The 21,419-nt window shown below is 51.7% G+C and overlaps 7 protein-coding genes across 7 annotated transcripts; 4 read left to right on the forward strand and 3 right to left on the reverse strand.

Moving 5' to 3' along the window:
- Positions 1-1,516: 1,516 nt before the first annotated feature.
- On the forward strand, positions 1,517-2,851 carry FIBRA_00129 (uncharacterized protein; the record flags this gene model as incomplete). The annotated part of the gene is made up of 9 exons (XM_012322028.1): positions 1,517-1,530; positions 1,586-1,636; positions 1,693-1,816; positions 1,863-1,928; positions 1,981-2,138; positions 2,200-2,228; positions 2,282-2,326; positions 2,382-2,430; positions 2,488-2,851. The coding sequence occupies 9 exons, from the start codon at positions 1,517-1,519 to the stop codon at positions 2,849-2,851; spliced, it is 900 nt and encodes a 299-aa protein (XP_012177418.1).
- Positions 2,852-3,912: 1,061 nt separating this feature from the next.
- Positions 3,913-5,039, forward strand: FIBRA_00130 (uncharacterized protein; the record flags this gene model as incomplete). Its single annotated transcript, XM_012322029.1, has 4 exons — positions 3,913-3,949; positions 4,000-4,045; positions 4,106-4,287; positions 4,348-5,039. The coding sequence occupies 4 exons, from the start codon at positions 3,913-3,915 to the stop codon at positions 5,037-5,039; spliced, it is 957 nt and encodes a 318-aa protein (XP_012177419.1).
- Positions 5,040-5,633: 594 nt separating this feature from the next.
- Positions 5,634-6,242, reverse strand: FIBRA_00131 (uncharacterized protein; the record flags this gene model as incomplete). Its single annotated transcript, XM_012322030.1, has 1 exon — positions 5,634-6,242. One exon carries the CDS (start codon positions 6,240-6,242, stop codon positions 5,634-5,636), a length of 609 nt encoding a protein of 202 aa, XP_012177420.1.
- Positions 6,243-6,940: 698 nt separating this feature from the next.
- On the reverse strand, positions 6,941-9,261 carry FIBRA_00132 (uncharacterized protein; the record flags this gene model as incomplete). Its single annotated transcript, XM_012322031.1, has 4 exons — positions 6,941-7,143; positions 7,201-7,625; positions 7,677-8,162; positions 8,213-9,261. 4 exons carry the CDS (start codon positions 9,259-9,261, stop codon positions 6,941-6,943), a joined length of 2,163 nt encoding a protein of 720 aa, XP_012177421.1.
- A 962-nt stretch (positions 9,262-10,223) lies between these two features.
- Positions 10,224-12,041, forward strand: FIBRA_00133 (uncharacterized protein; the record flags this gene model as incomplete). Its single annotated transcript, XM_012322032.1, has 3 exons — positions 10,224-10,322; positions 10,374-11,517; positions 11,569-12,041. The coding sequence occupies 3 exons, from the start codon at positions 10,224-10,226 to the stop codon at positions 12,039-12,041; spliced, it is 1,716 nt and encodes a 571-aa protein (XP_012177422.1).
- A 189-nt stretch (positions 12,042-12,230) lies between these two features.
- On the reverse strand, positions 12,231-16,875 carry FIBRA_00134 (uncharacterized protein; the record flags this gene model as incomplete). The annotated part of the gene is made up of 16 exons (XM_012322033.1): positions 12,231-12,375; positions 12,429-12,568; positions 12,627-13,037; positions 13,097-13,220; positions 13,271-13,386; positions 13,433-13,465; positions 13,521-13,643; positions 13,694-13,981; positions 14,036-14,263; positions 14,319-14,505; positions 14,553-14,734; positions 14,786-15,057; positions 15,112-15,132; positions 15,186-16,299; positions 16,354-16,653; positions 16,705-16,875. The coding sequence occupies 16 exons, from the start codon at positions 16,873-16,875 to the stop codon at positions 12,231-12,233; spliced, it is 3,855 nt and encodes a 1,284-aa protein (XP_012177423.1).
- Positions 16,876-17,583: 708 nt separating this feature from the next.
- FIBRA_00135 (uncharacterized protein) lies at positions 17,584-21,400 on the forward strand (the record flags this gene model as incomplete). Its single annotated transcript, XM_012322034.1, has 7 exons — positions 17,584-18,286; positions 18,341-19,188; positions 19,239-19,605; positions 19,659-20,796; positions 20,872-21,220; positions 21,273-21,326; positions 21,383-21,400. The coding sequence occupies 7 exons, from the start codon at positions 17,584-17,586 to the stop codon at positions 21,398-21,400; spliced, it is 3,477 nt and encodes a 1,158-aa protein (XP_012177424.1).
- Between the last annotated feature and the right edge of the window lie 19 nt (positions 21,401-21,419).

Raw genomic sequence — 21,419 nt, forward strand, 5'->3', positions numbered from 1 at the left:
GTCGTGCTCGAAATTGAGAGGCAAATATGGTGGGGCTGATCGAGACTGTAAGGCGAATATGGTGGTGCCGATAGAGACTGGATGAGCGCATTATCTCTTGCGGAAGAGCGAGAGGTGAGCAAGTCTCCAAGTGAGCATCCACTCTACGGGAGTTGGTCGCTCGTCGACGATAACGGGCTGCCGCGAGAAATGGCTGCCAAGTAAAGCGCGCAGCCTGCTACGGGGGCGGCTCCCCATCAGAACACGGCGCACGGAACAGGCAAGTTGCTGCACGTCCGGCGTGAAGACAGGTGTCGCACGTGTCCACCCACAAATCCCGAAATCAGAACGTACGCACATTCGAAGGCTGGTGAACGTCATCAACGGCCCGCGGCCGCAAAACAAAGGAGCGAGCGTGATACGGCGGAAAATGCTGTATTTTCGAGAATTTGATACGACACCAACTGAAGTTCGTCTGGTACAATAGGTCCGGCGTGCGCCTGGTGTCTCGCACGGTCTGTAGCACCTGCAAAAGCACTACCTGCGCAAGACTATGCATAATCCCTGTGAGGGTCGGACAGGTGGACCGTTCGGTCTGTCGATGAGTAAGTACGTTTGGCCGTCAATGTTTAACATGTAAATTGCAATCAGTAGCCATCGAGTACGTACACATGACCATGCGCTCGCTTCGCGGGAGCTTCGCAATAATGCTAGTCTCCGAAGAATATCTTGATGCACATTATGAGGCAGCCTAACGCATCCCATACTCGACTAGGCGGAATTCTGACCAAGACAAGCGTGATGCTGCGCCAAGGAGTGTGATAGACAGTCGGACTAGCTGCGTCGAAGTAATGCGAGTGGCGAAACATGAAAGTGATTCCTAAGGCCACCTCGGGGCGATATGTTCTGATGTATGAAATTTCAGTGAAATATGCATCTGACACTGGCATACAGGGATATCACATACGACGACAGCAACTCGGCGGTCGTCGGACCATGGGTTCGCCTATCCGAGCCATTGAAGGGGTCAGAACAACTGAAACAGCGCCATCCGCTGCAAGGCATGCTGGCGTTTCGCTAAAGAGCCGGTCGGGTCGCCGCCTTCACTACCAGTCGCTATCGCCAGTTTATTAAATCACCGTCGTCTGCGGCGTGCGCGCCTTGAAAGTTGTCTTGCAAACTTGGGGCGGATTTAAACGTTAAAGGGTTACTAGAACATGCTGAATTGTCGACTATTGAGTGTAATGAGATTGTCACGCTACGAATGGCCGCGATGACTGGCTGCTGCTAGGAGGCAGAGTGAACCGTAGTGAAATTTCCAGACAAACCTGGTGTCTAATAGCATAATATCTCTCGGTTCATCCACTAGAACCGGACCATAATCTCTGTGGTAGATATTTTCAGAGCTCCCGGTAGTACATAGACTGTAGTGGCCAAGTGGAAGGTGATCTCGGCGCTTATGATTTTGCACTGATCAACTTCTTTTGTTTCGGGCGACACTTAGGACGATCTTGTAGACAAGTTACAATCGTGTATAATGCTCTCCTCTGCGTAATTGATTCCCTCTATGAGCTTGTAATCAGTCAGGTCTCAGACTTCATTCCAGGCCCGGGATCACAGTTGAGGTTTGCGTGGATTCTGTGGAATCAGCCGTTGCGTACGTCATGAAATCAGACTATTTGACCGATGATCGTTTGAAATCCCTCATTGTAGTGCTGCGAAGGGAGGAGCAAATCGACTCGAACTTTGTGGCAATCTTGCGCTCGGCGGGGGAACTACCCCCAGCATCGGCTTGTTCCAAGCTGTCCGCAGTGCAGTGACGGATGTGACTATCATGGTAAGCTGCATTTTTAAGCTCTAAAAGGGTGTGATGGCCACTTTAGCTAGCCGTTGCTGGATCCGGAACAGTGCCTTTCCCTGGCAGATGGATCCGCGCTATCGTTCCCATCGTGATTGTCTGCTCAAGCTAAGCAGAATGTGTGCTGATGCCCCATCGTACAGGTCATGATTCGCCCACGCACTGGGGACTTTTGCTACACCCCAGATGAGTTCGCCATCATGAGAGAGGACATCCGCGCGTTCAAACATGCTGGGGCGCACGGCATTGTGATGGGCGTTTTGACAAAGGACGGAAGAGTAGACATTGGCCGCAGCGCAACGTGAATATTCCTGGTCTACTTCTTTGCCAACCTCACGACGCACATCTGTGCCTGCTTCTAGTCTCGCATCGGAAGCCGCTCCGCTGCAAGGTGCATCACCTGTTCGTCGTCTCGCCGCGCAGAACTGACATGACAGGATCCAGTCTGTTTCCACAGAGCGTTTGACATGACAAGAGACCCCATGGAAGGTAACGGGCGATCGTTGCGCGCGCACCCTCGTTCTGACCGCCAAGCTTTTCCCAGCTCTGAACGATGTGCGGAGCATCGAACATGTCACGCGCATCCTGACCAGGTATATACAAATCTTGAAACAGTCACCGCCACACGCTCACAGCTCACTTGGACATAGCGGGCATCGCCCAACGGCGCCCTCTTCGCTGCCCACTCTCCGCGCACTCCTCGAGGCATCGGCCCCAGATACCCCGGTCAAGGGCGGCCACTCGCTCGGCATCCTCCCTGGTTCTGGGATAAACTCGTCCACCGTTCGCCCGCTCCTCGACGCGCTCCTCCCGCACGGACTACGTGCCATTCATCTTAGCGGCGGCTCTTGGATCCCTGGCACCATGGAATTTCGGAGAGAAGGTATGGGCATGGGCATAGGTGGCGAAGGAGAGTGGGGTGTTTGGCGCACGAGCGAAGAACGCGTGCGCCAGGTGAGACATATTGCTGATGAGGCCTGGGAAGAATATGCTGAAGCTGTGCGAAATGCTTGATGTGGAAAACGACCGTCCATCTCTTCGCTGTATCTTCTGTCGTAACCATGACGTGGCTTCTACTCAGCAATCATCTCACTCTCCGAGTCTTGCGTTCAAACTGTATGCATCGAAAACGGGATACTATTCGCCTTCCGCTCTCTCGTTCACGTATCCTGCTCCACGTGAGCATGCATCCAGTAGGGGCTGAAAGAACAGTCTAGTTCTTAAAGCGTAATTGTTGCTGCATTGGAGAAACATCTATAAGAAGAGATGACGGACGACTGCATCAAGGCTCATATCCATATGCCGCTAGTGGGAGCTACCAGCGAGAGAACGACCTAGCTTTGAAAACGTAATCCTGCTTGGATTGGAGAGACATACGAAAGAAGACAACAGTGCGGTCATAGGTATGATTTCCACAGGCACACCGCTAGTGAACCGTCTTTGGAGAGCTCATAGGACAACCTAGCTTTAAAAGCGTGATCTTTCTTGATCAAAGGAGCTGATCAGGAAGGCTCATGTATTAAGTTAACTCCCAAAAATGAGTAAACAGCCACTTACGATGGAAAGAATAACTACTCTGGGAGGAATATCACCTTTAGGAAAACTCTCCTGCAAAAGACTAGCTGCATGCTAACCCGATCTGGACATTGACTTTCCTGAATGAGGCAGGATAACAATATGATTCGAACGGCAAACCTATCTCGATCTCACTCGCCGTGTCCGCAAGCGCAACGAGCAAAGGGCACGGCCTACTCTAGAAGTAGAATTGCCCAAATGAAGACATTTCCGCGAAAGGAGAAAGGACTCGACAAGTGAGTGTGACCCGCTCCATGGCTCCGTACCGTTTGTGCAGCCTGTTGACCGTATGGACGAGTGGCACAGTCGCCGAGTTGCAGTTATAAGACCTGGTCCCAGCATCTCTCTCAGTTTATAGTTCTCCTCCTGAAAATGCCAAGGAAATCCTCCATTGAACAAAGTCGCTGGTGTGTGTCGCGATGCGCTGTGACTCTGGGCGACACTGGCTTTCGCCATGAGGTCTTTAAAGACCCTCTCACACAGATGTTCAATTGCCCAGCATGCGGGAAAGGCCACGAGAGTCCAGCTTCTCTAAAGGTCTGTCGCGTATCTCCTTCCATGTTTCTCTTTTTAACAACTTGGTTCAGGAACACGCCAAGAAGGAATGCGCATCAAGATTGACTATGTTGTAAGGTGCTTGACTGGTCTATATACCCGACAATGTTACTCATCAAATATCTACTTACCCGATAGTGACGAAAAGGTCGAGTTCCAACGAGGTGTAGGGGGCGTGAATCATCAAGAGGTATTCGAAGAGCGGCCTACCGTGACTATAGACAAGAGTGGGGACATTGAGGGCGGAGATCAAGCTGAGAGCCCGCATGACGACCATGACTCGAACGACGCGGATGAAGAAGCTCAAGTAGAGCGGTTGTGTGAGTAGCGGTTCTGGATTCCTCGTCCATCTATCTGAAAATCCTGTCTTTTCATCCTAGGCGTATCAAACTCGCTTCCATCAACACCGAGACTAGATTCAGACCCCGGTTTGGGGGCGACGTCCAATGTATGGCGTCCATCGCTCCTCCCCGATGCATCTTCTCCTACCCGCGAAGCCGACAATGTACCTTCACCTATACCTTCCCTTATGTACCCCGACAGCGACGACGACATGGAGGATGTGGAGGATGACTACTCTGCCGCCGGACAAACTCTGCCAGTTCCAATGCCGCCCAAATCGGCGCTCCCGGTCATTCATACACAGGATCAGCCGCCGATCACACCTCCCTCCTCACCAATCGTGCCGCTATCCGTCAGGGATGCAGCTTTACCCAAGATCACATTCAGGAAACCGGTCCTACCCGTGTATTTCGAAGGCCCTGTTGCCGCGATCAAGGAGTTCCTCGCATATCCCGAGCTCATGTTACTATGCCGCCCTTTCCGGGATCTCGGTTACACGAGCGCTGACGCGTTGAACGCTATGTGTGTCGATGGTGCTAGGGATGGCTGGCACGTCCTATATGAACGTTTAAAGGACTGGTTTAATGGACCGGTTCCGTACTGGGCTGAACTCCGAAAGCTATTGAAGGCACGCGCCGCCATCTTACCGTCCAGGCCCTCGACATTCAGGTTCGCTCCGATGAGGAATCCAATGAAACCAAAAGACGGATGGGTATTTGTACGCTTGTAGTGTTGTCGTGCCACTTGTAGTGACATATTCTTTGTAGCAAGTGTCCCTCAAGTAACATCATGGGGAGGTTGCTCTCGTCATCAGTGAATGGTTACGAGAACGCGGATGCACGCGCCACATTCACACCCCTGGCGAAATGAATAATTATATCCAGTGTCCATTGGAGAACGTAGACGTACAGTACATAACGTAAGGAGATAGCACCGGTATCGAGGTCACGGTTATAACAACACAATAAATGGAATATCGCTACAATGATGAGAAGGAGCCGAGATGTCAAAAACTGGAGGAGCATATGAAACGCATGAACCCGATGACGAAGAATGGGGATGGAGAATAGAGAAGTGGGTATGGGTGTGAACGGGCGGGTGGGGGACGGTCCTGGCCTCTACCATGGATGTGCTCCACCTCCGCCGACACCGCGGGCAAGCCTGTGCTCCCCGCCTTCTCTTTGTCTATTGTTTCGAGTCAGATGCTCGTGCTTGTGGTAGACCGCTCTGCGCAGCCGTCGCGGGAGGCCACGGCCGTTCGGGATCATCGCAGCGCCTGCGCGCATGCCCGGGAGCGCCGGAACGCCTCCCCTCGATCGATGGGTTACTTTCGCGCCACGAGCTTCTTCAGCGGGTTAGTCTGCGACGACTTTCCGCTGGGCGGGATGTTGGACCGCGAAGATGGGGCGAGTGCGGCATACATGGCGTGTCCGTCGCGCGGAGACTGATGGAACGATGCGAACGCGTGAGGAGCGGAAGGTCCGGTGGGGAAGAAGCTCGCCGCCGGCGACGAGGGGGGAGAGGCGTAGTAGTTGTAGGACGACATGGCGTGCGGGGGGCGTAAATGGCGCGGGAGACGGTCGTGAATTTGGGACGCAGAGGTCGCGATCAGGCCGGTCAAACTCAGTGAGTCGAGTCGAGCGGGGAATGGCGGGCTGCAAGGCGATCCAACCGGGGGAGGCTGGGCTGGGAGCAACCCAGTGCCTCTCGCCTGGCTTTTATCCGTTGCCAGCGACCCCGGCGCAGAGAAGGGCTTCCATTTGCATACACCGCCGAGTACAAAGGACGCTCCGGATTGGGAAGCACTTTGCAACTCCGCGGCGCTGTTTTCGACTAGACCTGCCTTTTGCGGAAGAAGGCACGGTGCGTATTTGGAATGGCTGGCGGACGCGGAGACATGCTCCAGCGACAGTGGTCCCACAGTGCCACTCATGGGTCCTTGAAAATCAACACGCGGTCTCGCATGTCGACCTCTTTGTACGTATGTGTTGTATCTGCGGTATGACTCGGGTGCCACTCGCCAACGCGTGGCATCATCATCCACGACTCAGATGCCACTCGACTCGGACTTCCGACATAGAGGAGACTCTAAGAAACCCAGTTTAGTCTCGGTATGAGCGTTTGCCACTTATCATATCCGGAACTTGACTCAACTTCGCATTCCTGCCCATCTTGTACTTACCGCCATTTGCATGACATGCATGGCGGCAGCAATGACTCCTCGCGGGCAGAATCAGAAAGGTCGCGTTATTTGCCGTCGCGTCGCGTCCTTGGAATGATGACTGATTCGAGAAATTTCGAGAACATGTACAACGCGTCGTAGACAGACTGGCACCCAAGCACACTGTGACAGGACCCCATAAAAACATACGTTGCATATCAAGCTCGAGTCGTCCTGTTGGGCAGACATATATCATGGGTATATGATACACAAGGACAGGAAGTGGAAGATTACGACTATGGAGCGACGTGTTGCCACGATTAGTATCGGTATACGCGTATTCGAAGCGATGCAACTGGTATCTCTAGTGAAGAATGCAATCATAACGGTGGTCCAGGGCCCAGGCAATCACGACGGATATAATGATACAGTACAGAAAACCCCCAAAACGAATCAAGACAGCCCGCGCTCTACAACAATGCCTGGTTATGCTGGCCCGATGCAACCAGCCGTTGCCAGTCCGCTCTCCAGTGCTGCATGCTCGACCGCAGCTTCTTGTCTGCAATTACCTTTTCGACCCAAGCGAGGAAAGCATTCTCGTCCTCCGGCACGAAGAATGATGAAAGCAGAGACAGCACTGTCTCGAATGATGCTGCGTTCGATGTGATGTGATCTAGGAAAAAGACAATTAACTTATCACCACATATATGACATCGCTTAAGCAACCCACCCCTATACACCCATACAATCGCTACGGCCACAACGACAAAAATATCGTGCCCCTCCAGCAGGAAGGCGTCCCAAAGACGCAGCTGAGTCTGGAAAGGCACACTATTTGCAAAAAGGGTGATATACCACTTCGTGGCATATGCCGTCGTTGATACCATGTGCTTTTTGAAAGCAGCGTATACGGCAGGTAGCATCTGCTCCGTAAGCCGTTCTTGCACATAGATTGCCTCAAGCAGACCGGGGAAGCCGGGACTAAAAATAGTGTGCATCTGATACGCGTCATGCAATCGGACGAGAGAGGCGTATGCTCGTTCTGGCTCGAAGTAACACAAGAGGGTGGCAGCTATAGGACCCATGCCTTGACAGTAACCGCAGGTTTCACAATGCAGCGATAGACAATGAAGTACATGGAAGAGTGACCGTTGCCTTTGGATTTCTTCAGCACCTGCTCAGGGATATTTAGCTGTAGGCACTCACCCTTGGCCATATCTCGTCCGGAACATTACATGGCCACTAATTGTCCGAGGTACATCCAGGTCGATCTGCACATCATATGTAGATGCCTGGTCAAGAGCGTTACGGTACTCCTGAGCAAGCCGAGTAGTTTCCATCTTGCCATGCTTTGAGAATCGACACATCAGCGTGTCCCAAGCGGCACTTCGCCAGCAGTCAGGAATACCCTTGAAGGTCCGCTCGCGCAGCTTGTGCTCTTTCGACGGGTTGATCCCCCATGCGTCGATGTTTTGTCCTTGATCGCGCGAACGTGGTACCAACATTCGGCCCCATTTGACTACACGTCCTAGCTCCTTCGATGGGGTAGCAGTAGAAGGAAGGCTTGGAAGTAGTGACACGCTAGCAGAAGTATTTGTGACTGCCGTTGTCACTCGAACTAAAGGCTTGAGCAACGGGCCGACAGGAAGCAATGCTATTCGATCGTGCGACGGTGTCACGTAGAATCCATATCTGCAGTCTGCAGTCAGTATAACAATGCGGGAGCGGAGCGGAGGCCATACCGATCCAAACTGGAGAGCATGCCAAGCTCCTGAGACGTTAGTTCTCTTGTTTTCTCGTATGCGTCACCAAGTGCCTCCAATGCTGCCAGCTCGCTCGCTCGACTGCCTCCTATCCGCGCGCGTGTCCGCTCTACGCCTTCTTCATATCCGTCTCCCCGAACGCCACAGACGTCCAGTTGTGCGTACGTCGACCGCACGTGAAATCCGTCCGGGTCTTCGTTAGGCAGTGGCATAATAGACGGCGTGCTCGACGGTGAGCCCGTGACAGATGAGACGCGTGGTGGGGAAGAAGGAGGTGTGAGCATGCGTTGAGACTGGTGTTGTGAGGGTGCAGGTGCGGGCTCAATGTAGGACGAGGAAGGGATAGGCGGAGATGAAACAGAAGCTGAATCCTCATTACTGTCGGTTAGAGTATTGCGGTTTGGCGGGCGGGGTGAACTTGGCAAGCCGGAGGTTGTAACGGGAAGGCGGGTATGAGTAGATGAGGGTCGACTTGAATGAGCCGAGGCTGGACGATTATCTCTAGAGGCAGACAACAACGAGCCATTCGAGGAATTTCGCGGTACCGCTTGAGCTTTGAGTTCAAGGTGCGAAGTCTGCGGCTCGATGTTGGAATGTGGTCGATCGTCGGCATATGAGCACAACGCAGACCCATGTGACGCGCCAGAGTGTTTGGGCTGCTGGACGAGGCTGGTGCGAGGCCATTCAGACGTATCAAAGAACGCACTATCTTCAATGGGTCTCGAAGTCCACCTGGTGGTTGATGCTCGCTGGTCGACACCCACAACAGTTACGTCGACCTCTCCGTCCTTCGGAGAGCGGTATTGAGAATGAGCCTGGAGAGAAGGGGGGACAGACCAGCTGCCTGCGTCTTCCTCATACATGGAATAAATGGTGACTATGGTAGTCTCGGTAGAGCTGCGCTCACGGTCGTCAGAGGAGAGGTCGGGCGTGTTGGTTGTCGTGGACGACGACGACAGCGGTGATGGTGGCGGTCGTAGAGTGTCAGCGGATGTCGCGGGTTCGACAACAAAAAACGGCGGGTCCATAAAGAGCGTGAAAGAAGAAAGAGGTCGCGGGAGAAAGGAGCGAGAGATTCTCGAAAGTAGATGGACAAGCGGAGACAGCGCAGCCACAAGGCGGTGGTGTCTCGTGTTCGCTCCAATTCAATTCGTAGTAGCGTACTCGGTCGAATCTTGTGATACCGTAACCGCTGTGTCTTGTTGCTGGCAAAGCCTGGCATCGAAGGTCAACGGTGTGGATTCAGGAGACCCGTCTATGCGATGAAACTGGATGTATTTTACAAACATCGGAAAGGTGGACAAGTGCTTTCTTGACTCAAATAGTTATATACATACGAGATATAACTATGTAGGCGGTGAACCCAATCTCAGGCAGTACATTCGATTGTTGAGACGGTAACGCATTGAACCTGCACGGGACACTGAATAGTGCGTACTTCGGAGGATCCAAACATTCAACAGATGTTCAGCTCCAACTCGATTCGTATAGATGCGATACCTTGACCTGAGATGCGTGCGCACTCCTTATTGTCTTCTTGCTTAGTCTCGGTTCAAATGAGTGACGACAATGAGTCGTACATCTCGACGATAGACTAACATTCGGACTGCGACGAGACTGCGAACTTGAAGATGCGGAATCCAGAAGAGCTGTGGCTGAGCGCTGACGCCCGGACCCGGCCGCGGGTAAGGCAGGTGGTTGGCCCGAAATAATGTGGTGGGCGTTGTTCACAAAGTCGCACCACCCATTGTCTGCACCGCAAGGCCAAATGGCGACTCTCCTGCTTTCCGCTCATCCGTGCGCCAGTATACACCAGCCCCATTCCCGTTTCAAATTTGACCGGATTTACGGATTGAGCAGGCCTTTCCGCGCATCCGCCCTCGCGGATGACAGCGATCGGTGCCCACCACTTATCCGTCAAGGTCTGCTCGATGCGCTATAAAATCTGGGCCATTTCAGCAGGAAAGTCATCCAAGATCTCCGACAAGCCATGACCACCACGACATACGACGTTACGATTCTACGCTATTTGACGAAGTGTACGATTTGTACTGCAGCTTTTGTGCTATGCCCCGTCTTCTTCGTCTTAGTACGTTTATTCACATTTACCACATGTCTAAGCTCATACGGCATCTCGTAGAATATTGTGCTATACGGCATACAAGTCCTCTATCGTCGTCTAAGGCATGGCAAAGCAACACCTCGCTCTCATGTGCTCATACGCGAACGAGGCTCTTCGCCGCGTTTGCGGACACATATTCGAAAGGAACCTTCTATAAAGATTCTTCAAACCAAGAGCGAACCAACGACTCCAGCTGAACATCAAACGAGCCCTCGGGTCTCGTTCTCGGAGAATACATATGGCGATCACAAGCCTGCGGGGAAGAAACGCTGGCCGTCCCCGGCCAAGCTATTTTCTTCTGACAATTCGGTTTTCAATGCCCGCTCTGTCCTAGCGTCTACAGCGACGACGCCGACTCTATGCTCAACAAGTTCGCGGTTTTTTTCCGATCTGCCTCATCTGGGCTCCGCCCAATCTATGAACAAAGCTGAAGTAGGGACGACGCGAAAGGACTATGTCTTTCCACCATCCAGATCTAGTCTATCCATTTTGCCCCGTCGCCGGTCTTCTTTCAACTTGAAATTGCCTTCGACTCTGCAAACGGTACCCATGTTCAAGCCGAAGTCACAGCGGACACAGGGCGGTCCAACTCGTTCAGCTTCAGATCCTACTGCATGGACAGCTCTACTACATGGTAATCGTCCGTCCGTCCATCTGCCTGCAATGCTCCGTCGGAAGACAGATATCCCATCGACTCCTTCAGCCCGCCGTAACTCCGCAGACTCTGCTCTGCTCAAGGCCTGTCGCTCACTCACGAATCCTGGAATTAGTCGTCGTCGAGCTGCATCGGTCTCAGAGACGGTGCACCGTGTTCCTGTTCGTCCTTGCGAACCGCTTATACCGTCTCGTCGACCTACGGCGCCAGCTTGCTCCGACAAATCTGCTACAGTACAGAAGTCCCTATGCGCTGCACGGAAGGAGTCATGCAAAGCGGATATAGGCGAACCGACGCCTCCTACGCGTCGCTCTTCAGCCCCTCCGATGCGCCCGATGCCTCCGGAAAGCTCCGGTACTTCACCTCATGCGGCACGAGGACGGCTCGCGACCGATCCTATTGCGAATAGGCCTAGGCCGCCGTTGGCCACACAGGAGACATTTACGACAAAGTTTGTGAACCCATTCAATTTTAGCTCCCAAAAGTCTAGGACCACTTCTGCTCTTTGTGAGTCAAACACGCTGCCCACCTGCGCGCTCCTAACCCACTTCATACCAGATGAACCAGCTACTCCCAAGACGCTAGCAAGCCCCACAAAGGCCTCGACCAAACGGCGTTCTTTGAGCAAGTTTTTCCGCATCGAGTTCACCCCCAAAGCTAGGCTCCCCTCACCCATTCTTTCTCGCACGACATCGAAGGTATCCAAGTCTACGTTAAATGTCTCTACTCCTGCTCCCCCATGCAGCACTCCACGCACACAGCCGTATGGATATCCATATTACGCTCAAATGCCGGGGCAGACAGGTTATGTAACTCCGATACAGCCGCAGCCTACGCACTTCCGCAAAGATACAAGTGGATTTGTCCCGAAAGCTGGTAATGGCTCCAAAGACGCACAACTTACGCGTGCACGAGGATTGCAGAACCAACGGACGACCACAATAGCCGAGGCGCGGTGGACTAATACGCTAGGATTATCGTTGCACGATACAAATCAGAGGCGGAAGGAAAATACCAATGATGGGAGATAGCAAGTCCTGCTCCTTATAAGTCCAGTGTTCTGCATCTTATCTTTATATTGTCGCATATCGCATCTCAGTCGCATTGTCATGATACTATTTATACGCATGTCGCAGAACCAGTCATACCATACTACTCGCTTTGAAGTTGTTATTCACGAAGTACTTAAAATCATGTTAATTGTGTACAGTATCCCATGTTCATAGATTCGGTCCTTCAATGCTTGACGTTAACCCATCGTTCTGGAGTAACGCCAACATCGCATGCAACACGGGATTGTTTTGCCCTACATCCAACGTGACTCCATCGTCGATGCATTGCTTAAGTTGTGCGTCCAATAGCCGTCTAGATGGTCTCAGTCAGAATTGCGACAACCCGGAGCGAAACCAAACGCCTACCGTAGCTGGTTGACTAGGATCCCGATGCGGGGCCACGCCTTTAACTTGATCACCGAGTCTTTGCTTCCGATCGTCAAGCCTCCACCGACGTGGTTCACTGATACCGCGCCTCCAAACAGCAGAAGCCCGTATATCGGAACCTGCAGCCGTTCCGCACCAGTGAGCTCTCCGCATTGCCGCGTGTACAGCCGTACGCACCTCCGTAGCGTCTCTCAGGAAAACCTTGGTGGTTGCCTGTTTCTGGAAGTATGTTAAGAACGGAGATTTCCACGCAGCTTCACCGAAGAGGACAGATGCGGGGTGCAGGAAGACTCGGCCCTCCCGCAAATCGTACATCTTGAATTCTTTTGCGGTGTTCTCTCGCTGCACCGTTCCTGCTTGCACCCGATCGAACTTGATCGCCGATTTGGGTAGAGATACCCGGGCAATACGAGGCCAGAGTCCTCCGAGAATGACTGCTTTAAGCAAATTCTCGTTGGAGCTATTCACATTGAGCACAGTGTCATTGGGCTTCGAAGACGCCGAAACGAAGCCGAGATCGGAGAGCGATGAGAGGAAATCTTGTCGCAACGAGGTAATATCTCGGATGGTTGAGGCAGAAATAAAGTTCTACTCAGCCTCCGCCGTGAGCTGCCGGACAATCGCAGTGAGATTCGGTGACGACAGACCTCGTCACAGAACCTTTTGATGACGTTATTTGGCTTTCCCTCAGCGCGAAGACGCATGCATTCGTCGTATGCGTGAAGATCTGTTAAGAGATCGCTATTTCCAGTTGCAAAATGGGCTCGCGCGCTAGTGAATCTACATTAAATTGAAAGTGATGACAATCTCCAGATACTTACCGCGTCGCTTCTTCGCGCCTATCCAGAGGGCTGACGAAAAGGGGTTTCGAGGACAGGCAAGCCACAACAGTTAGTACGGGTCCAAGGCATTTGAAGATTGTGGCTAGAATCAACATCTGTGGATGGTGAGCTATCGCTTAGCCCAATGTCAGATCGGCAAACCTTTCCCAGTCTCAGGTCGACTGGCAACATTGCCTGGTAGTGACGCATTAGACAAGGGGTTATACGAAGGAAGACCATCTGTGCCTACCATGTGCCGCCCAAGGGGGGTGACTTCACCGTCTGCATTAAGAGCAGCTAAGTCCTCGAGCACACGCAATGCGCTATCCATCGTTGCTGTATCTGGAGGGTCCAATGCACGAGATAAAAATCCCTGCGATAGCCTTCAACCACAAGCTTGCAAAATAAAGGAAAATTCATCACTTTCACGTCATTGTGGACCACTTTGACCACAAGTGCTATGCTTTCCAAAGGTACTCGCATGATCTCTGGGACGGGGAAAGGCGCCATCTTCCTCTCCTGCATTTTGGTGTAGAGCTTGTAACAGACGCCCGGTTGCGTCCGCCCAGCTCGTCCCCGCCTTTGCCTCGCTGCGGCACGAGTGACCCACTGCTCCAGTAGCCTAGTAAGCCCAGTTTCTGGATCATAATGTGTTTCCTTGACTTTCCCGGAATCAATGACGTATATGACATCGTCGATAGTTATGGATGTCTGGCGGGAATACTATTGTCATTTCTAGTGCAAAAACGATGGAACATGACGTACTTCAGCGACGTTTGTTGCCACGATAATTTTCCAGCTCATCGCCGGGGCAAATACTCGACGCTGCTCGTCACTGGAAAGGTTCGCATGCAAGGGTAATATCGTAGCGTTTTGGATATCCCGCAATCGGTCGATGCACTGTCGAATTTCTTGAACACCAGGGAGGAATATGAGTATAGCCCCTCTCTTCGATGCAGTTGATATGATATGTCGGACTACAGCTAGGATGAGCTGGGAGGCGTATATCAGTGACGAGTATATCTGAACTATGACAAGAAATACTCACATCATAATCAATCCGATCAGAACGGCTAATAGTCTGGATAGCCTTTATTGTATCGTCTTGAATGTCTAACCGCGCCAGTTCGTCGTAAAGCGTTTTATACTCTTCTTCGACATCATCTCTCCCTTTCCTTGTACGCCCTAGACTTGTGGGCTTATAGTCAAGCGAAGGAAGCAGATCTTCTAAATACCTGTTTGTCTTGTTAGTTAATCGCGCAGCAGATATCTGACCACCTACTTGTCTTTTACAGGATGCGCAAATCCGGGGATTGTAAGGAGAGGTGCGTTGTCGAAATATTCGATGAACTTCTCATGGTTAATGGTTGCAGACATCAGTATCACCTTAAGCGTCGGATGAGTTCTCGAGAGCTCCTTCAGTTCAAGAAGTAAGAGGTCTCCATCGACCGAACGTTCATGCACCTACATACATTGCATGAGTACGCTCCGAGTTGCCTTGGACATATGCTTCACCTCATCTACGATCACATGTGAGACGTTGCTTAGCCGGTCCCCGGAGCCAAGCCGGCGTAAGACTACACCCGTGGTGCAGAACGTTAACTTGGTTCTTCTATTCTGTTTACTCTCTCCACGGATCGCATACCCTACCGAGCCATCATCCAATCTCTCGGCAGAGACACGGGAAGCAACGCCGAGAGCAGAAAGCCTCCGCGGTTGGGTGACGACTATGGATGCTCTCGATCCATGACCAGCAAGAATCAGAGAATCCAAGACGAACTGTGGGACTAGCCAATGCCTTGGTGAGATGATGCAGTGGCAGCAATGATAGATGGACGCACGTTGGGTGGTTTTTCCACACCCTGAAATAGCTCGTAGGTTAGTGAAAGGGAACGCCACCATCTAGAAGTCTTACCTGTCTCCCCAACCACTATGACACACCGGTTGTTTTCCAACAATTTCAGGAATTGTGTTTTTGCGGAGAACGCAGGGAGCTTTGACCTAGACTCTAGAAGTTGCTCGTACTGCTCGGTCTTGCAAAGGTCCAGAAATTGAACTTTGACTGCATCATCTGAGCGGTCATCAGGTTTCCACGCCGCTCTTCTCCTTCGGCTGTCCATGATATTCGAATGGGAGGCTACCGGAGGTGGCGCGTGTACAAGTGGCGCATCAGAGCTTCGAGGGACGAGATGCTGTAGGACAACAGATATCTCCGGTGGCCCGTTATCTTCGATAGCAATCCACTGCTCTTCCAGCAGTCGGATGGCAGCCATTACAAAACTGTCTCCGGGGTCCATGAACGTACCGCCTTTGAATGATAGAAGGAGCTGGGAGACTATATGAAGCCGAATGTAAGCTGGGACACTTGCGGATGCGATGTACATCGGCGGGGGAGTTCCCCTGGTTGACACTTTGAGATCATGAGATGCAAAGACGACGAGCGTTATGGGTGCAACGGGGGGACGGATTAAAATTTGTCCGCCGTCCAATGTCTGCCCGCCAATGGACTGAAGCTCCTCTTCGTTTACGACTTCCGCATCATCGTCGATACTCGCATCGGACGCAATGAGATCAGCAGACTCCCCAATCAACCTCCTGTTAAGTGCAGATAACAATAGTCTCCAGTCGTTGGCCAGCTTGTGGTCCGCCACGCATTCCCTGACGATGTGAGCTGGCCAACCGCACTCCTTGACGGCTTTCTCTTCTAACCACCGTGCTTTGATGTCGCTGGTTCCCGAATGAGTGGCCGTCACAAATGGATCTGAGGAGTTGGCAGATGGCAAAAACTGCCGTGGTAAATCGCATTCGGGCATCTGCAGTATGAGATACTCGATGCATGCTTGCAAAGGTGGGATGGTCTTCAGAAGATTCGAACTCAAAGACGATGGCTGCGATAGGGCGGCGATAGCCCCCCGAGCCTGGGCGAGTTTGAAACCCAGTGCGTCCAGGTTCCGGAGTATTTGTGGCGCATCCTCTGGAGAAATGACAGGTCGTTCGTCGTTCCCCGCATCTGGGTAAAGGGCTATCGCCTAGAAATAGAATGGATATCTGCTCATGGCCGTATGCACCAACAGTCAACAAACCTTCTTAATAGAATCCTCCACGACGTCGCGTAGGCTGCTAGCCATTTTTGCTTCCGGGGCATTCAGAAATTCGCCGGACGTCTGTGAGACAATGCTGCATTGTGCTTCTCGACCAGAAGCCTGCGCCTTCTGAGCTGCTTTGGCCTGCCGCTCCTCCACGGCCTTCCGTGCTGCAAACGGGTCAGCATCGTACATCCATTTCTGATGCTCTGGGGCATTCTTGTGCTCAGCAGAAAGATTGTTCCAGTATTCGCGAGGCCCGGGCGGTAGAACGCGGTTCAATTGGATACCATTGCAGAACTAGCAGAAAATCACCAAGACTAGTCGCAGAGTGACGAGAGACGTACTCACACGATATAGCGCGTATGTTGCTCCCCAATGACGTGCTTCTAGTGACGTCGGTCTCAGATACGGTGGATGGGGTTCGAGCCGCACAGATTCCCGTTGCGAGGATTTCTTGTTGATCCTGTTCAGTATCACCACAAAGGAAAACCCATCGGCTTGTTTGCGCTGTGTCACCATACATGGGCCGTGCAATTCCTGATCCGATGAAAGCTCTTGGAAAAACTCACCGTCTCTACTAAAGGCTTTTCCCAACCATTCTTCTGACACCTACACGCGAGCAACAATGAGTACTACTGTGACTGTCTGGAAAAATACAGAAGAATCTATTTTGCTGTGAATCATTACGCGATGACTGAAGCTAAACTATTCGCAGGAGATAGAAAGGAATTGCAAGAAGCATCACCTCTCATTCAATACACTCAGTGGGTATTTGGAACCCGGCGGAAAGAGAGGCTTGTCTTCGGAAGTTGAGGCCGCAGTCGACTCGGCAGGCAATTTGGATGATTTAGAGGAATTGCCGGCATTTCCTGATCTGACTATACCTCGTTTTGGAGGCATACGACAAGTTCTCTGAGGGAATTTATGTCCCAGATCAAGACAAGTACTTAGGTGTAAGTTGCAGTCGGAAACTGCGGTCCGGGAAGACTTGCGACTCCAGTTGCCTAAGTCGAGGTTGACTCACTGACTTCTGCACATACATTTGTCCTCCATAAATAGGATGGTTCTATAAGCGAGATTTGTATGTATGTAATGAAATTAAAGAGTCTTCAAATGCACGACGTGGCTGTAAATCGAGTATGAGCGGGATCCGCCGACCAGTGCTTTGTAAGCGCGCTCTAATGCGCTCACCAGCGCCGCCAGCTTTATTACGACTTCACGAGGACTATGGCTGACTCCGATCTCTATAACCTCGAATTTCTCTCTCTAGTCGCCAAAATCACCCAAGAGATAGACAATCACACTGGTCACAATGACAAAACACTCGCAGAGTTCGTCATCTCTCTTCATGAGGAATCCAAGACATTGCCGGAGTTCAAGCAGAAGTTGAAGGATGTCGGTGCAAATTTTCCTGATTCATTCTTGGATAATGTAGACCGCCTTATATTGAGCATGCACCCGAAGCACAAGAAGAAGTCTTCTGTCAACGGAGAGACTACTGCTGGGGATGGGTCTTTGGATGAGACGGAGAAACGAAAGCGTCTGTTTCCAGGTTTGGCTTTGCAGGATCAGGATTGGCAGCCGAGCATTACAAAGGATGCACTTATGAAAGAGGTGGATGATATGATGTCCCAATTCGAGGGTGTTGCGAAGAAGGCGAGACCAAGGCCTACTGAGGACGAGCGATCCCCCAAGCGACGGCGACGTTCGTCTCGGTCGCGGTCACCCTCATCTCGACGTCGTAGTCCAAGCCCAGCCCGTGAACGCGAATATGACGATAGGCGAGACAACCGGCGTGGTAGAGTGAATGATCGAAGACAACCCTTGGATGAGCGGCCTGTACTGTTCAAGATCTACAATGGCCGAGTAGCAGGGCTGAAGGAATTTGGCGCCTTTGTACAGCTGGAAGGCATTGTGGGTCGTGTTGAAGGTGTGTACTCAATGTGAACATGTTTCCCCGCGATACTTACTCTTTGTTAATTAGGTATGGTGCATGTCTCCAATATTCAGCAAGGGGCGCGGGCCAACTCTGCTTCTGATCTATTAAGCCGTGGTCAGTCTGTAAAGGTGAAGGTGATGAGTGTTGCCGGGACTCGTGTAGGTTTGTCGATGAAGGACGTCGATCAGGCCACAGGAAAAGATCTAACACCGCATTTACGCATCAAATCTGAAGCTGAACTTGCTGAAGAGCAGCAGCGCGCTGCTCATGGCGCAAACGCTATTCTGCTTAATTCGCATACTAATGTGAAGGACGAAGTCGTGCGGTCGGCGAAGCGTCTTACTTCACCGGAGAGGTGGGAGATTAAGCAGTTGATTTCTTCAGGGGCCATTGACGCTTCAGAGTATCCTGATCTCGATGAAGACTTCGCTAACCCTATGGCTCGTGCGGAAGTTGAAGAGGAACTTGATGTTGAAATCCGAGAAGAAGAGCCACCGTTCCTTGCGGGGCAGACGAAGAAGACGTTGGACCTAAGTCCTGTGAAGATTGTAAAAGCACCTGATGGATCGTTAAATCGGGCGGCTCTTGCTGGTGCTTCTCTGGCTAAGGAGCGGAGGGAATTGCGACAGCAAGAAGCGAATGAGCAAGCTGATTCCGAAGCTCGCGACTTTAACACACCCTGGCTTGATCCAATGTCGAAGGAATCTGACAAGATGTTCGCGCAGGATCTTAGGGGAAACCTTCGAGGGCAGGGCGAACAACCCAAATGGAAAGATGCCACATTCAACAAGGCAACCACTTTTGGTGAGATTACGTCGCTCAGTATTCAGGAGCAGCGGAAGAGTCTACCGATTTTTAAACTACGGGATCCGCTTCTACAGGCTATAAGCGAGGTATGCTTGACCTCTTGTCTTAAGGAGATTGATGCTGATAGCCATTATAGCATCAAGTGCTGATTGTCGTTGGCGATACTGGATCGGGTAAGACAACCCAAATGACGCAGTATCTCGCCGAAGCCGGGTTCGCGGATAAGGGCAAGATTGGCTGTACGCAACCCCGACGTGTTGCGGCCATGTCCGTGGCGAAGCGTGTTGCTGAAGAGGTCGGCTGTCGTCTGGGCCAGGAAGTTGGATACACCATTCGTTTTGAGGATTGCACCGGACCAGAGACCCGTATCAAGTACATGACGGATGGGATGCTCCAACGAGAGTGTCTTATTGATCCTGATGTCAGCGCATACTCGGTGGTTATGCTGGATGAGGCTCACGAGCGGACTATCTCTACCGACGTTCTGTTCGGGTTGTTGAAGAGTAAGTATACTCTGTAGTATGTGTTGTATCCATTTTTCTCATCAACATTACAGAGGCTATCAAGCGTCGACCCGATTTGAAACTCATCGTCACGTCGGCAACCCTCGATGCGGAGAAGTTCTCCAAATATTTCTTTGGCTGTCCCATCTTCACTATTCCAGGTCGCACTTACCCAGTAGAGACTCTCTACACGAAGGAGCCCGAAACAGACTACCTGGACGCGTCGCTCATCACCGTCATGCAAATTCACCTGTCGGAGCCTCCTGGTGATGTCCTTCTATTCCTAACGGGTCAAGAGGAAATCGACACAGCTTGCGAAATCTTGTACGAGCGAATGAAGGCGTTGGGTCCTAAAGTTCCTGAACTCATGATTCTCCCTATCTATTCTGCCCTACCGTCCGAAGTACAGTCCCGGGTTTTCGAACCCACCCCACCGGGCGCACGCAAAGTCGTCGTAGCGACCAACGTCGCTGAGACGAGTCTGACCATCCCGGGCATTTACTATGTGATCGATCCTGGTTTCTCGAAACAAAACGCATATGATCCTAGACTTGGTATGGATTCGCTCATCGTTATGCCTATCTCGCAAGCGCAGGCTCGACAGCGGGCTGGTCGGGCTGGCCGTACTGGACCCGGAAAGTGTTACCGTCTCTACACGGAAGCGGCGTTTCGGAACGAGATGCTGCCGAACTCAATCCCCGATATCCAACGGACGAACCTAGCGCATACAATCCTGATGCTCAAGGCAATGGGCATCAACGATTTGCTCAGCTTTGATTTTATGGACCCCCCTCCGGCGCAAACTATGCTCACCGCGCTAGAGTCCCTCTATGCTCTGTCGGCATTGGACGACGAAGGTCTTTTGACTAGACTGGGTCGAAAGATGGCGGACTTTCCGATGGAACCACCGCTTGCGAAGATGCTAATCGCCTCCGTAGAGCTAGGGTGTTCGGAAGAGATTCTGTCCATCGTGGCGATGTTATCGGTTCAGAGCGTCTTCTACCGCCCGAAGGAGAAGCAGGGCCAGGCCGATTCAAAGAAGGCGAAGTTTCATCAACCAGAAGGCGACCATCTCACGCTCCTGACCGTTTACAATGGATGGAAGACTAGCAATTTCTCAAATCCATGGTGCTACGAGAACTTTATCCAAGCCAGGAGCATGCGGAGAGCTCAGGATGTGCGGAAACAGTTGTTGGGAATTATGGACCGGCAAGTTTTCTATTAGCTTCTCCCTCCATGCTATGCTTACAAACGTCTTTGCATCAGTTACAAACACGATATTCTCTCAGCTGGGCGAGATTACAATCGTGTCCGCCGAGCAATTTGTTCGGGCTTCTTCCGCAATGCAGCCAAGAAAGACCCCCAAGAAGGGTACAAGACGCTTGTAGAAGGCACCCCTGTTTATATACATCCATCCTCCGCGCTGTTTAACCGCAATCCCGAATGGTGCATCTATCACGAGTTGATCCTGACCACGCGGGAGTACTGTCATAATGTTACAGCCATCGAGCCTAAATGGCTTGTGGAGGTGGCGCCACAATTCTTCAAGGTTGCGGACGCAAACAAGATCAGTAAGCGGAAGAAACAGGAAAAGATCGAGCCATTGTACAACAAGGTACGTTCTATACGTAAGCCATCACCGGTCTATAGCTTATCCTGCGGCGTAGTACGAGAAACCCGACGAATGGCGACTTTCGAAAGTCAAAAGGAGTGCTCGCTCGGTACGTTCAATTTGGATCCATTTCTAAGATTACAGTTCTCATCGTCTACTTCACAGAGTCAAACATTTGGATAATTATTGTTTTCTTGTTATG

The sequence above is a fragment of the Fibroporia radiculosa genome (assembly GCF_000313525.1).
Source record: "Fibroporia radiculosa TFFH 294 genomic supercontigs, scaffold31, whole genome shotgun sequence".
NCBI classification, from domain to species: Eukaryota; Fungi; Basidiomycota; class Agaricomycetes; order Polyporales; family Fibroporiaceae; genus Fibroporia; species Fibroporia radiculosa.